This window comes from Hemiscyllium ocellatum, chromosome 4 (assembly GCF_020745735.1).
Source record: "Hemiscyllium ocellatum isolate sHemOce1 chromosome 4, sHemOce1.pat.X.cur, whole genome shotgun sequence".
In the NCBI taxonomy this organism is placed as follows: domain Eukaryota; kingdom Metazoa; phylum Chordata; class Chondrichthyes; order Orectolobiformes; family Hemiscylliidae; genus Hemiscyllium; species Hemiscyllium ocellatum.
In genome coordinates, this window is record NC_083404.1 from 35,836,979 (window position 1) to 35,852,349 (window position 15,371).

General features: G+C 40.8%; 1 protein-coding gene across 1 annotated transcript in view; it reads right to left on the reverse strand.

Annotated features, from left to right (window-relative positions):
* The window catches only part of LOC132815176 (dual specificity calcium/calmodulin-dependent 3',5'-cyclic nucleotide phosphodiesterase 1A-like), a 579,100-nt gene that overhangs the window by 48,489 nt on the left and 515,240 nt on the right, over window positions 1–15,371 (reverse strand). The window contains exon 9 of the mRNA XM_060823990.1: window positions 4,149–4,249. Within this exon, the coding sequence (XP_060679973.1) occupies window positions 4,149–4,249 (101 nt within the window). The remainder of the gene's footprint in view (window positions 1–4,148; window positions 4,250–15,371) is intronic.

A 15,371-nucleotide genomic window follows, 5' to 3' on the forward strand; every position in this document is an offset into this window, starting at 1 on the left:
CCCCCGGGGACTCACCAGGAACCCTTGATAAATTTAAAGGTGGGACTTTATAAAGAGGACAGAGTTTTTCTAGTCGACAGCAAGGTCATCCTTAAATTTTAAGCCCAAGGCAGTGGGAATGAAAGAGTTAATCGGATTGTGGCGACAGTTTTGTGATGAGAGGCACGAAGAGTCGGTTTTGCGCTCATGGCAAGATACTGCAAACAAATTGGGGATTGAATTAACTGCAAAGGGTGCTATGAAATCTGTTGAGGTTCTTAAAAATGAATGTGCTCGAGCAAAACAATTACAGAAACAGAATGAGAAGTCACAAGTGACTAGTAAACAAACTGTAACAGCAATTACAGTTTTAAAAATGTTTTAGTCATTTATTGCATTTCCACCCTGAATTACAGATAATGATTTTTATATTTATATAATATATAATTAATAATTAATATTTATAATAAATCGTTCGTGTTAGCCTGAATCAATATTAATTGGTAGGATTTCTTCACACATTCTCAGTGACCTGTCATATTGATTCATGGTTAATTTTAAAAATGACTGCATTAATTCATTGTTAATTAAAGAATGGAAAGCTACATTACTGGCTGATGAGGTAACTAAAGAAGCAGCCCTGAATCCACAGGAAGTGGTGGTTTATTCCTTAATACCTACTGTCCCAGGTCCTCGGGAAGCTCCTATCTCTGGCCACTGCCAATCCCAGAAACTAAAGATTTGTTCTGAAAGAAGTATATACTGGGCTTGTCCTCCTCTTTGTCTTTCCTCAGGAAACAGGGTTTATTGGCACCGACTCTGCCCCTTGAATTCGCTGTTCATCCGATCCGACCGGGAGATTGGGTCATGGTAAAATTATGGACAGAGACTAAATTGCAACCGGACTGGGAAGGGTCATACCAGGCTCTCTTGACTACTGAAACAGCGATAAGAACAGCAGAAAATGGCTGGACTCACTACACTCTGATCAAAGAGCTGGTGGAACCTCCAGTTGAGGAAGAAGCCTGGACAGCCGAATTAACACAAGAACCACTGAATCTCAGGCTAAAGAGACTTTTAGTAACTGATTATACAGTGGCGACACGAGCGCGGGATTATTTCTGTAGGATTGTATATTAAGTCTTTTGGTACTTCAGCACGATTTTTAGAATGCTGGGGATGCTTAGGGTTATGATACAAGCTCTCTTAGTATTGGGATTTTGTCAAACATTATTTTCATACGTGTTATTAATGGTCCCTGAGTCTGATAATCCGCAGGTAATAGATGCTGATGCATGCAGCTTAGTAAATTGTGGGGATGTAGATAATCAGAGACAGTACAGCAGCACAGAGATACATCTTTAGTCCTATGGGGATGGCCTTGGGGATGGTACTTGGCATAATGGTCTTATCACAGTACACTGGGCCCCCTTCTGATCAGCTCTCGATTGTCCTGATAAAAATTGTGTAACCCAATATACTTAACGATAAAGAAAACCACAAGGCACGAAGTGATTCGGGGGGGAGGGGCACCTATGATATACAATTAAATGAAACATTTGAGATAGAAATGAATACAAACGGGAAGGATTTCACGGGCTGTTGTTTTCGAATTAGCGTAGGAAAGGGAAAACAGACAGAACTACTGGATAATAAGGTTCAACCTTTCACCCCTCCAGATGACCCTAAATTGGTAAAAATTATAGAGGTGAAGCACTTGAAACAAACCATTGAAATAGAAACAGGATAGGGGGATGCAAATGCCTGGGTTGAATGGGTAAAGTATACTGTAAAAAGTCTGAACAAGAGCAATTGCTATGCATGTGCCTCCGGTAGGCCAGTGGCCCAGGTGGTTCCCTTTCTGCTCGGGTGGAAGTGAGACAGGAAGGGCATGAAATGTATGATAGCCCCGTATCAGGATGAGACTGCATGGAATGATAGGAATTGTAGCTCCCTATCTCTGATGTTCCCTCCCTTGGAGAAGAAAGATGTAAAAACCCCCCGCTACGTTTTCAGCCACAGTTGGAAATCACACGTCGTGTGTTTGTTAGCAAGGTACAAATCAGTCCAGAGACTTGGGGGAGCAGAGATTAAGAATGTCACCGAAACGGACAAGGGAGGGAACTACTCAGCACTGAAGGTTCCCTGAGCGGATCTGTGATGGTACTGTGGAGGCAAAATATTGAGACCCACCCTACCTCCGAATTGGAGAGGGATATGTGCAATTGTACAATTGGCAATACCATTTACCTTGGCATTTGAAAAGATAGTAGAGAAAAAGGAGAGGAGTAAGGGATCACGGTTAGACACCTCTTTTGATGACCGGATTTATAGACTCTATAGGAGTTCCAAGGGGTGGGGTACCTGATGAATTCAAGGCTCGCAACCAGATTGCAGCAGGCTTTGAGCCAGCTGTCTTCTGGTGGGTAGCAATTTATAAAAATGTAGATTGGATAAATTACATTTTCTATAATCAGCAGCGATTTGTAAATTATACAAGAGATGCGGTTAAAGGAATATCAGAACAGCTTGATGCGACAAATAGGATGGCATGGGAAAACAGAATGGCCCTTGGTATGATATTAGCAGAAAAAGTGTGTGTGTGTGTGTGATGTTAGGAGGAAGCTGTTGTACCTTTATCCCTAATATCACTGCACCTGATGGTTCAATTACTTGGGCCTTAAGGAGATTGACTACCTTAGCAGAGGAACTGGCTGAGAATTCAGGAGTAGACACATCTCTCACGGGATGGCTTGAATCTTGGTTTGGAAAATTGAAGGGGGGGGTGGTTGCCATCCTTACTTCCCTGATAGTAGTAGCCGGGGTATTGGTAGCCATTGGCTGTTGCATCATACCCTGTATACGAGGGCTCACCCAAAGACTGATTGAGACAGCCTTAATGAAACAGATGCCCCTAAAAGGGAATCAGGCAGAGGGACTTTATCTATCAAATAATGAGGGGATGGGTGAGACCAAGACGAATGAAGTCTCTGAAATGATGCTTGCGAATTTTGGAGGCAATGCTCAAAAGAAAAATGCAGAAGATAACAAATGATAATTAAAGAAAAAGGGGGAAATTGTGGGCTATAGGCAAAGCAGTGTTACTTCTACAATCATAATTGCTTATGCAAGGTAAATGAACTCACACCCGTGTATAATTGTTTCAGCCAAGAGCTGAGTTAACAAGAATGAAAACTATGTGAAGGAAATATATAATTGTTTTTGTATTAGCTAAAATGTGCATACAAGAATGACATGTGCCTGCAAACAATGGTAGATGTTACAGACAAATAGATAAGGTGCTGTGAGGGGAGGCGGGTAAGTTAGATATGCCTGTACAAACAGTTACAAGCGTCTGTTTCCTGCTTCAGCAAATTAAAACACAATCAAGAGGTCATAAGGCCCAGTATGGGCAAAGAATAAAAGGAAATATTGCTTTGGCATGCACGGAAACAGAGGACAGTGAAGAAGGATATAAGACCACAGAGGGAGGTAGTCAAATGGCCTTGTGAAGCCAGAGATAAACATTTTGTCACGGACAAGGCAAATGAGTTCAGAGATAAACAAGAGTAGTGGGCATCAGGCTTAGAGTAGTGGGAAATGTAAACAGAGGGGGAGCAATGGGAAGAGGGAAGAGAAACGAATTACATAAATATTGTGTACTCGTTAAACTCGTTAAACCTTGTAAATAGTAGACACCATACCCTTCTTGCAAGAGCGTAATAAACGATACTACTGCTTCAGATCTTGTCTCGTACTGAAATTATTGAAGTGAGTGAGCTTCGTTTCTCACAGACAGCAAGTTCTTTCTCCTGAAGGACATTTGTGAAACCCCTGGCCACTTCCTTGGTAACCTTTTGAAATGTCAGTTTTCCAATCATCAGAGTTAAGTTAATTTCACAAGCTGACACAGTGGGATTTGAACTCATAGGACTGAATTGTATCAGCCTCTGGTTAGTAGGAGCAGAGGTGGAGGCACCTGTAAGTTAGTGGGAGAGCCACTTCAGCAGAGCATCATGACTTGATGAGGCATGAAAATAGTAACAAAGCACCAACAGTAAGAATTCAGCATGAGCTTTCCAACATTAATTGAAAGGAAGATTTGTCTGAGCAACAAGCCATAAACAAGTTTTCTACGGAAGAAAGTAAATGATTAATCTCGAAGTTACCTGGTCTGGATGTGGAAATTATTTGTCATTCCTGTATGCTCATAGTCATGAATAGCAGCTGCAAATAGCATGGCGAAGATTTCCAGTTCTGTCATCCAGTGCTACAAAAATCAATCAAATGGAAAACAGATAATGAACTGTTCTTTTGTAGATTCAAGCAAAAGGTTCGCCTGCTGATTTAGTGCATCAACTGAGAATCCATGTGCACATTAACAATACTGAACTCTCACAGCACACAACAACCTGGGAAATTGCATTTCAAACTTTTTTTTATGCAGGGAGATGTGGGTTCATACTTGTAACAGAAATCCAGAATGACTTGCATTCATACAGTGCTGCATCAAACTGTCTGCAATGTCTCTGTCTGAATACGCCGTTACATTGTGTACAATAGCAATGTGTATATTTACCATGTGTGCACTAAATTAATGTGTAGTCTATCACTATGTATGAAATACATCAGTGTGTTGGAGGTCTTATGTTCACAGATTTGTTTGACCCCCATTTTCATATTGCTCCAACATGTCAGTGAAATGAAGAAGAGCATTTGAAGAGGAAATTCTGATGTTAATGCCACAGTTAAACAAGGAGGATTGACAACCCAAGCTCTTACATGTTTCAGAAACATGAAATAACCTACAACAGACACCCCATAGCACTGCTGAAATATTATTAGTAGTGCCTTCACAAGATCCTTCAAATCCTGGGGCAAGAAAGGCAGGTCAACAGCAGCATCCTGTGCCTGAGAAGGCTCATGCAGCATGTCTCAATGACTACCGCCCAGTGGTCCTAACTTCAGTGGTCATGAAGAGCTTCGAAAGGCTGGTCATGGCATTAATCAACTCCAACTTCCCCACTACTCTTGACACACTCCAATTTGCCTATTAGACCAACAGATCCACGTCAGATCACTCCTCCCCAGAACATCTTGACACCAAGAACAGCCAATTAAGAATCCTATTCATTAACTACAGTTCAACCTTCGACACTATTATCCCCTTGAGACTGATTACTAAACTTAGTAATCTCAGACTAAGCCCAGCTCTCTGCAATTGGATCCTCAGTTTCCTGACCCATAGGCACAATCAGTGAAGACTGGGGACAATATTTCATCCTTACTAACAATCAACACTGGAGCCACCCCCGGGATGCGTACTCAGCCCCCTACTGTACTTGCTGTATACCCATGACTGCGTCACCAAAGACCAGACTAATGCCATTTACCAGTTCGCTGATGACACCACCATAGTCGGTCAAATCTCAGATAGCAACAAAACAGACTACAGACGGGAGGTGGAAGACCTGGAAAAATGGTGCACTGAGAACAACCTGGCTGTCAATGCCAGCAAAACCAAGGAACTCATTATTGACATTTGGCAGGATGTTACTCATGCCCCCCTACACACTAACAGCACAGAGGTGGAATGGGTGGATAGTGTCAAGCTCCTGGGAGTGGTCATCAACAACAAGCTTTCTTGGACTCTTCATGTGAACGCACTGGTTACAAAGGCCCAACAATGTCTCTTTTTCTTCAAGCAGCTGAGAAAATTTAGCATGATGGTGAATACCCTTGCCAACTTTTATAGGTGCGCCATTGACAGCATTCTGTCTGGATGTATCACTACCTGGTATGGCAACTGTACCATTCAAGATCGGAGACAGTTACAGAGAGTGGTGAACTCGACCCGGACATTCACAAAGGCCAACCTCCCAACTTTGGAATCGCTGTCAAGGAAAGGCCGCCAGCATTCTCAAAGATCCATTCCACCCTGGCAATGCTTTTCTACAACCTCTATCATTGGGGAGAAGGTAGAGAAGCCTGAACACACATACCAGTCGATTTCAAAACAGTTTCTACCTTATTGTTGTTAGAATACTGAATGGAATTTAAACTCTTTGCATTCGCTTGTACCTGTGCTTTTGTTTAGCTGATGTTTACCTATTATTCACTTATCTATGCTATTTAACTCTGTGATCTTTGTATTGCTCAAAAGACAAAGCTTTTCACTGTGCCTCGATACACGTGACAATAAATTCAATTCAATTCATCCTCTCCCAAGACAAAATGCTCAGTATCAAAGTAAAAATCACTCAGAACCAGCTCAGCAGGATAGGACACATCGACAACAAGTCTAACTCCAGACTCTGAAGCATCTTCTCTATTCAAAGCACAGCCATGACAGGGAACTCCTGAGATGAAACTGAAATTGCTTTAGGGACCTCTTCAAAGCATTCATTAGCAGTGAAACATTTCTGCCAATTAGAGGGAAACCCTAATTTGTGAAAACCAAAATGGAGTTGGTTATTTGGGAAAGCACTAAAACTTAGAAAAATGATAGAATAATCAGGATATGAACATAGTTTTAAGAGACAAAATACATCAGTGTGTGATGTTAAAGCATGTGTACTACATTAGTGTGAGCACACTGTCACAGAGTATTTATTACATCAGGGTTTACAACTTTCTGCAGAATGTGTATTACCTCATGGTGTGAAACTGTTAGTCTGTACTACATTACCGTGTACATATGTGTCTAAGTATTGCCACAAAATGTACATTACTACAATACGTAAACACTATTGCTGAATGTGTATACATCAGTTTGTGCACACTGTTGTGGAGTATGCAATGCATCAGTATGTGTACATCATTGCAGAGTGTCTATTACATTAGATATGCACATGGTTATGGAGTGTGTATTACAACAATTGTATACACACTGCTATAGAGTGTGTAGGACCTCACTGTTAAAAAGTAAAATACAGCAGTGTGTAAACTGGTAGTGTGTACTACATCACTGCATATATACTCCCATAGATCATGCAATACATTAGTGCGTATATACTGTTATGGAGCATCTGGTCTTTCATTCCAGATCAATGTTTGGGGACTTCTCTGGAATGTTCAGCTGACAACAGGTAAGTTATCCATTGGAAGTTTCAACTTCCAGGGCCATTCCCTCATATTCAGTGTTCAGGACTTCTGAAGAGTCCTTACACAAGTCATACATTTGATTGTGGGCCATCTAAGGACAAAAGATCTGGACCCAAGTTCCATTAGGTTCTCGTGTCAGGGTTGGGCCTCACTGCAGGTTACTGCTGGTCAGAGAATCAGAGCTAAATGTATTGTACATCTGCCTGTGGCCTACAGTTTCCTTGTGAGTGATGCAACATTTACAACAATATGATTTATACAAGATCATTGGTTGAGACAAAGGATTCATTTAGCATTCAAAGGAAAGCTGGGAGTAATTTATTCCTGGTTAGCACAATCAATCAGGTTAAACTCTACGATGTTCTCTATGAATTCTTATATTTTCCTTCCCACCTCAGTCACCTATTCATTATAAACAATTCTCCCTTAGTTATGATAGCACATCAAGCATGGAGTTTCATCAAATATGTATTTTTAAACGACACCAAATAACCTGTTCACAAAGTGGCTTTTATATAGATTTTCTCGCATTTTGGTCAAGTTATCATTTTAGGTTTTTATATCATTTAGTCCTTTGCTAACAATTCAGAACAGATTTTCTAAATGAATTTTTTTTAGCCAGTAATTTCACCTGCCAGAGATTTCTATCAGGGTAACCAAAATAGATTCAAACATCATTCATAAATAACAGCATGGTAAAATTCAAGGTCAAAACTTAAGTTTCTTCACGCAGAGTAATGAATACATGGGATGCATTGCAAGCGGTGGCAGTAGAAGCAGAGTCATCAGGGACATTTAAGCGACTGCTGGACATGCACATGGATAGCAGTGAGTTGAGTAGTGCACAGCTTAAGTTATTTTATTTCACATTATGAATAATCCTCATCACAACATTGTGGGCCAAAGAGCCTGTTCTGTGCTGTATGTTTCTATGTTTTATGTATCATATTTACCAAATTTGCTGTAAATTGTCCTTTGTAACTGAAGTGGATTCTGCTATCCAGTGCTGAGCCTAATCCCTGGAGACATAACTGATGTGTTCATATCAGTTGTTTCCTTTGGACTCAATAGCAAAGGACGGATATTGTTGCATATAATGTGAAAAGGCCTGATTGAAATGTGATGTGTTGTGTTTGGGGATGTGAATTGCCTGAGACCAATCTTTGACAAATGGGAGAAGATAGCGCCTGACAAACCTTAAAAGACTTCCAAATGATTAAAACAAATTATTTAATTCACACACTGAAGAACATTTACATTTTGGAATTGTGAGTGAGGCAAAAGTCATCATTCAAAGTAGTTAGGGTGCATTGGTCCTGTAATTAATTCACACAATATGTTACTGATATGAAAATACTGTTATGCCTCACTGTTGCAGCACATGGGAAGTCAAGACTGGATATTCCCAGAGTCATCACAAAAGTTAAATATTTTATAAAATTATACAGAATCCCCTCATTTACCTGGTTTTAAGACCGGGTTGACAGAATGCAGAGATCTCTCTTCTGTACTTAATGAGAATAACTATTTATTCCAAATAATTACATTCTAGCTACAGATGAACAATTGTGAACAGTTGATACACAACTCTACTAGTTAATGCACAGTTCCTCATAAAATCCCTTGCAAAATCTCCCCTAAGACAGACAAGCACAAACAGGGTGTGATGGGAGGAGGCAATTCAATGTTGAGATGTTCCTTTGGACTTATCAGGTCATGCTGCTTCTTGATTCTCTTTCTACATGTTCGTTCACTTGTTTGCAGAAGGCACTTGGTGGACTGTTCACACTTAGAGAGTATTTGGCTTTGGGGTTAAGAGCCACAGTTTACAGGAACTGGTGATGGAAAAATAAATTGGCTTTCTTCAGGCTTAAGATATTTCTTTTCTCCGGCAGATAAAAGAGACCTTTTGGAGATCCAATTGTTTTTCCTAAACATTCACACTCCTAAGCTGTTCATATACCTGAATGGCAATCATGCTTTTGTTGGCAGGTAGAATGTCTAGTCACTCGTCCCCACACCAATCAGTCACTTTTTGCTAGCCAAAGCTTTACTCATTGAACATAGAAGATTACAGCGCAGTATAGGCCCTTTGGCCCTCGATGTTGCGCAGACCTGTGGAACCTGTGGGCAGCACGGTGGCACAGTGGTTAGCACTGCTGCCTCACAGCGCCTGAGACCCGGGTTCAATTCCCGACTCAGGCGACTGACTGTGTGGAGTTTGCACGTTCTCCCCGTGTCAGCGTGGGTTTCCTCCGGGTGCTCCGGTTTCCTCCCACAGTCCAAAGATGTGCGGGTCAGGTGAATTGGCCATGCTAAATTGCCCATAGTGTTAGGTAAGGGGTAAATGTAGAGGTATGGGTGGGTTTTGCTTCGGTGGGTCGGTGTGGACTTGTTGGGCCGAAGGGCCTGTTTCCACACTGTAAATCTAATCTAATCTAATCTAAAGAAAAACCAATCTGAAGCCCATCTAACCTACACTACTCCATTCTCATCCATACGCCTATTCAATGACCATTTCAATGCCCTTAAAGTTGGCGAGTCTACTACTGTTTCAGGCAGTGCATTCCACGTCCCTACTGCTTTCTGAGGAAAGAAACTACCTCTGACATCTGTCCTATATCAATTACCCTTCAATTTATGTCCCCTCATGCTAGCCGTCACCATCTGAGGAAAAAGACTCTCACTGTCCAACCTATCTAACCCTCTGATTTTCTTATATGTCTCAATTAAGTCACCTCTCACCCTCTCTCTAATGAAAACAGCCTCAAGTCCCTCAGCCTTTCCTTGTAAGACCTTCCTTCCATATCAGGCAACATCCTAGTAAATCTCCTCTGAACCCTTTCCAAAGCTTCCACATCCTTCTTATAAGTCAGTGACCAGAACTGTTCACAATACTCCAAGTGCGGCTGCATCAGAGCTTTGTATAGTTGCAGCATGACCTCAAGATTCCAAACCTGTCATACACAGCCCTTGGTGCCAGCTTGTCTACACAAGGCTTTCACATCTGCTTGAACAAACAGTTATGTAAACCGTCTTTACAATGAGTAACAGGTTACTTGTTTTAAAGAAAAATAAGATTAAAGAAAAGTGTCAATCCTTGTTTTTTAAACAGCTCTTTTTTTCTATTTCAGTTCCAATCAAAAATACAGGAAGATAGAAAGGTATAGACTTTACAATACTCTGCAGTGCAATGCAATAAACCTTCAATTTTAGCTGATCTGCATGTTAACATCTCTCTCCATTGGTGCAGAAGGACAAAGTAACATTTCTGATGAAAGAAATTATGAAGTTATTCAGTTTTAGTGTGATTCCACCCATTCAGGCTCCCTACAAATCTTGATGTGACATCATCACTGTACACAGTAAATTATGGAGAAGGTAGGGAGAGATCAATTAGATCTGAAAATGTGTTGCTGGTTAAAGCACAGCAGGTTAGGCAGCATCCAAGGAACAGGAAACTCAATGTTTCGGGCCAGAGCCCTTCATCAGGAATGAGGAGGCACACTCTCCTCATTCCTGATGAAGGGCTCTGGCCCGAAACGTCGAGTTTCCTGTTCCTTGGATGCTGCCTAACCTGCTGTGCTTTAACCAGCAACACATTTTCAGCTCTGATCTCCAGCATCTGCAGACCTCACTTTTTACTCAGAGATCAATTAGATATAAAGTTATTACATTGGAATAGTTTGCACAATTGTTTGCTTACTTTATGGAGATACAATGTACTGTTAAGCTTTGTTTTCATTCCAAACCTCGTCAATTTTGTTTGGAGTTTTTTCCTTTTGTGAAGCTGAGATGATTTGAGGGCAGTATTTAATACTTCGTCCGGGTTGGGGAGGGGGGTGGGAACAGTCACAACCCAGACACTGGAGTTAGGAAAACGGTGGGACAAATACAGTTTGGGAGAAAAACTAAAGTACAACACTGAGAACCTCATTCAGCACTATGAGAGATAGAAAAAAAGAGAGAAAACAAAAGGGGAGAAAAAATAAAAGTAGCACAGAGAGAGAAAAGGAGATAGAGGAAGATAAAAAAGAGAAGGAACCAGAGAGCAGAATAAGTTAAAAAAAAACAAAAATACAGAGAAAGGGTGAAAAGAGAGTAGAGAGAAAAAAAATGGAACAGACTGCCAGAGAAAAGCAGATAAAATTTTCACTTCCATCACTTGATGTTAATGGGAAAGTAAATATCTTATTGACCTATTGATGCTGACAGAGTGTTTGGTGATATTTTGACAGAAATCTACCCTTGTACAGGTGAAACAGGACTGAAGGTCAGTTGTGGACAAATCAGTGTGTTATACTCCTGTTTTGTTATGCTGATTGGAACTGACAGTGTGTCATATTCATGTGAACCACCTTCATGATCATTGAAGGAAAAAGAGAGCCAATTAAGATAAGTTTCGAGTTTTTGTACTCTTGGTCTTCCAAGCCATGCTAAATTAATCTGGCCAGTTCCATCATAAGGTGCCTTGCTGTTGACAGCCGCTTGAGTCTACCTTTCTCACAGATGTAGCAGTGAAAGACTTCCATCCAGTAATCTGTCTGAATCCTCACCCACCATCACCATGTTAATGAGGTTAGTGGTCAACTGGAACTGCCTCTTCTACATATATACATGAAATTGGTTAACAAACTTTGCCAGTTGGTTTCTTAAATGTTCAATGAAGCCCAGAAAGACAGAGGGAGAAATACACAGACAAACAGGGGCTAAGAAAGACATAGAAAATTAAAGAGATAAACACTGATACAGGGATAGAAAGGGAAGAGACAGAGAGAGACAAAGATATTTCAACAGACAAACAGAGAGACAGAGAAAAAAATAAAAGCAAAAATCCAAAATAGATAAAAATAGAGTAACAGAGGAGCAGAAATAGAGGAGGAGGTCACAAACAAGCATTCAATAATCATTTAATTATGTAATTCTGCATAGAGTCATAGAGATGTACAGCAGGGAAGAGATTCTTTGGTCCAACCCGTCCATACCGACCAGATATTCTAACCCAATCCAGTCCTACCTGCCAGCACCCGGACCATATCCCTCCAAACCCTTCCTATTCATATACACATCCAAATGCCTCTTAAATGTTGCAATTGGACCAGCCTCCACCACATCCTCTGGCAGCTCATTCCACACATGTACCACCCTCTGCATAACAAAGTTGCCCCTTAGGTCCCTTTTATATCTTTCCCCTCTCACCCTAAACCTATGCCTCTAGACTTTGTCTATTTATCCTATCCATGCCCCTCATAATTTTATAAACCTCTATAAGCTCACCCCTCAGTCTCCGACACTCCAAGGAAAACAGACCCAGCCTGTTCAGTCTCTCGCTGTAGCTCAGATCCTCCAACCCTGGCAACATCCTTGTAAATTTCTTTTGAGCCCTTTCAAGTTTCACAACATCTTTCTGATAGGAAGGAGACCAGAATTGCACGCAATATTTCAACAGTGGCCTAACCAATGTCCGGTACAGCCGCAACATGACCTCCCAACTCCTGTACTCAATACTCTGATCAATAAAGGAAAGCATACCGAATGCCTTCTTCACTATTCTATCTACCAGCGACTCCACTTTCAAGGAGCTATGAACCTGCACTCCAAGGTCTCTTTGTTCAGCAACACTCCCTAGGACCTTACCATTAAGTGTATAAGTCCTGCTAACATTTACTTTCCCAAAATGCAGCGCCTCACACTTATCTGAATTAAACTCCATCTGCCACTTCTTAGCCCATTGGCCCATCTGGTCCAGATCCTGTTGTAATCTGAGGTAACCCTCTTCGCTGTCCATTACACCTCCAATTTTGTGTCATCTGCAAACTTACAAACTGTACCTCTTATGCTTGCATCCAAATCATTTATGTAAATGACAAAAAGTAGAGGGCCCTACACTAGTCCTTGTGGCACTCCACTGGTCACAGGCCTCCAGTCTGAAAAGCAACCCTCCACCACCACCCTCTGTCTTCTACCTTTGAGCCAGTTCTGTATCCAAAAGACTAGTTCTCCCTGTATTCCATGAGATCTAACCGTGCTAATCAGTCTCCCATGGGGAACCTTGTCGAATGCCTTACTGAAGTCCATATAGATCACATCTACTGCTCTGCCCTCATCAACCTTCTTTGGTACTTTTTCAAAAAAACTCAATCAAGTTTGTGAGACATGATTTCCCATGCACAAAGCCATGTTGACTATCCCGAATCAGTCCGTGCCTTTCCAAATACCTGTACATCCTGTTTGATTAACCATTCACCAGAATGTCAGAAGGTTTTCATAGATGTTGGCCTGGATTTTGCAATCAGTGAGGAATGTCATATATCCTTCAGTATACTGCCATCTGCCCACAGAATTATCACAGGTTTCTCAGTAACAACTTCCAGTGTGACATTGTCCATAGGGAATACTGGCTGTGCAGACACACAAGCCAACTCAGTCAAGAAATCTCTCAGAGACCACTAGAACTTAAACCAGGAAATATAAACCAAGAAGCATAAAGATTTATTTCATTCTAAACTTCTGTACAGAAAGTGAAAGCATGATGATATTCATAGAATCACAGAATCCCTACAATGCAAATAGAGGCTATTTGGCCCAGTGAGTCTGAGCATCCCACCCAGACCCACCCTCCACTCTGCCATTCCCATTACCCTGCCGTTTCTATGGCTAATCGATCCAGCCTACACATCCATGCACACTATGGGCAATTTAGCAAGGCCAGTCCACCTAACCTGCACATCTTTGGACTGTGGGAGAAAGTCCACAGGGAGAATGTGCAAACTTCATACAGAGGAAGAGATGAAAGAGATATTTTAAATAAATGAAAATGCAATACTGCCATGATTATTAAATTTAAATGGAAGAAGATTCCATTCTTACAAAGCTCCATTTTCAGGACTAAACAAAATACTTGACAATAATTATGACAAATAGTTAACTTCTCAGAAAACATACTAGTTCTAACTTTTTCTGGGTATGTTTAATAGGTGAGTAACCAGGGGAGTATGAAAACCCACATTTTGTGGGTTAACTGTGGATTTGTACTCTGGATGTTGTTGCCTGATTTACTTCGTAACAAAGCACTTATTGAGAACACAGTGTATGGTACAACAGACTCAAAGAACTGGCTAGGCTATAACTTTGTATGTTCTTAATAAGGATTGTCTTTGTCCTCTTTAAAGGGACAGAATGCTGTTGATATCTGGCACTCTTTTCCTGTTTGAAAGGAAGAATGCATTCAAAGAATTGTAGAAAAATACAGAATAGAAAGAGGTCAATTCACTCATCTTAACTCTGTTGGCTCTCTGAAAGAACTATACAATTAATCCCATGCCCCACCTCTTTTCCCAAAGCTTTGTATCTATCGCCTTGTCAAGTTTATAATCAATTCCCTTTTAAACCGTGCCACTTAGTTTGCTTCCAGCATCATGACAGTTATGAAGAACAGTCATATCAGACTCTAAACTCTTTTAGGGTGGCTGGGGAAAGATATAAAAGAGACCTAAGGTGCAACTTTTTCATGCAGCGGGTGGTACGTATATGAAATGAGCTGCCAGAGGAAGTGGTGGAGGCTGGTACAATTGCAACATTTAAAAGGCATCTGAATGGGTATATGAACAGGAAGGGTTTGGAGGAATATGGGTCAGGTGCTGGCAGGTGGGACTGGATTGGGTTGGAATATCTGGTCAGCATGTACAAGTTGGACTGAAGGGTCTGTTTCCTTGCTAGACATCTCTATGACTCTATTTGCATATGTGAATTTCCAGATGGTTCTGTGCCGGTCCTGCTTTTCAATGCGTTCATCCTTCCACTTACTAAATATGCGTCATTTTAATTGTAATGAATCTGTACATAATTACTACAACAATTCATTTATGAGTGATTTATTGCAGTGTGATAAATTTAATTATAATCATATATATTGTGAATCTGTTTTTCATGTACATTGTGCATCTTTAGTGCTCCTGTACAACTCTTTCTTATTCAGAGAAGCTTAGTGATATTTACGTTAATGATTTGGTACTAGTACAGTTTTTAAACCGTTTTATTTAATGGCAAGTGGACTTATTATTCCTATCTCAACAACAACTCTCAGTTATCTTAACCACATACTTGGCCGGCTTATTTTATGAATAACTGTAAACACATCAATGATTCTATTGATAGTTTGTTGAAGGTGCAAAAAGAATCATAAATAGAATCCCAGAATGGTGTCAGCATTGGAGGCTGGGAGATAAATGGGAGGGGGTGGGGCTGTGGGGAAGGTAGCTGGGAATGAAATAAGTAGATGATGATGG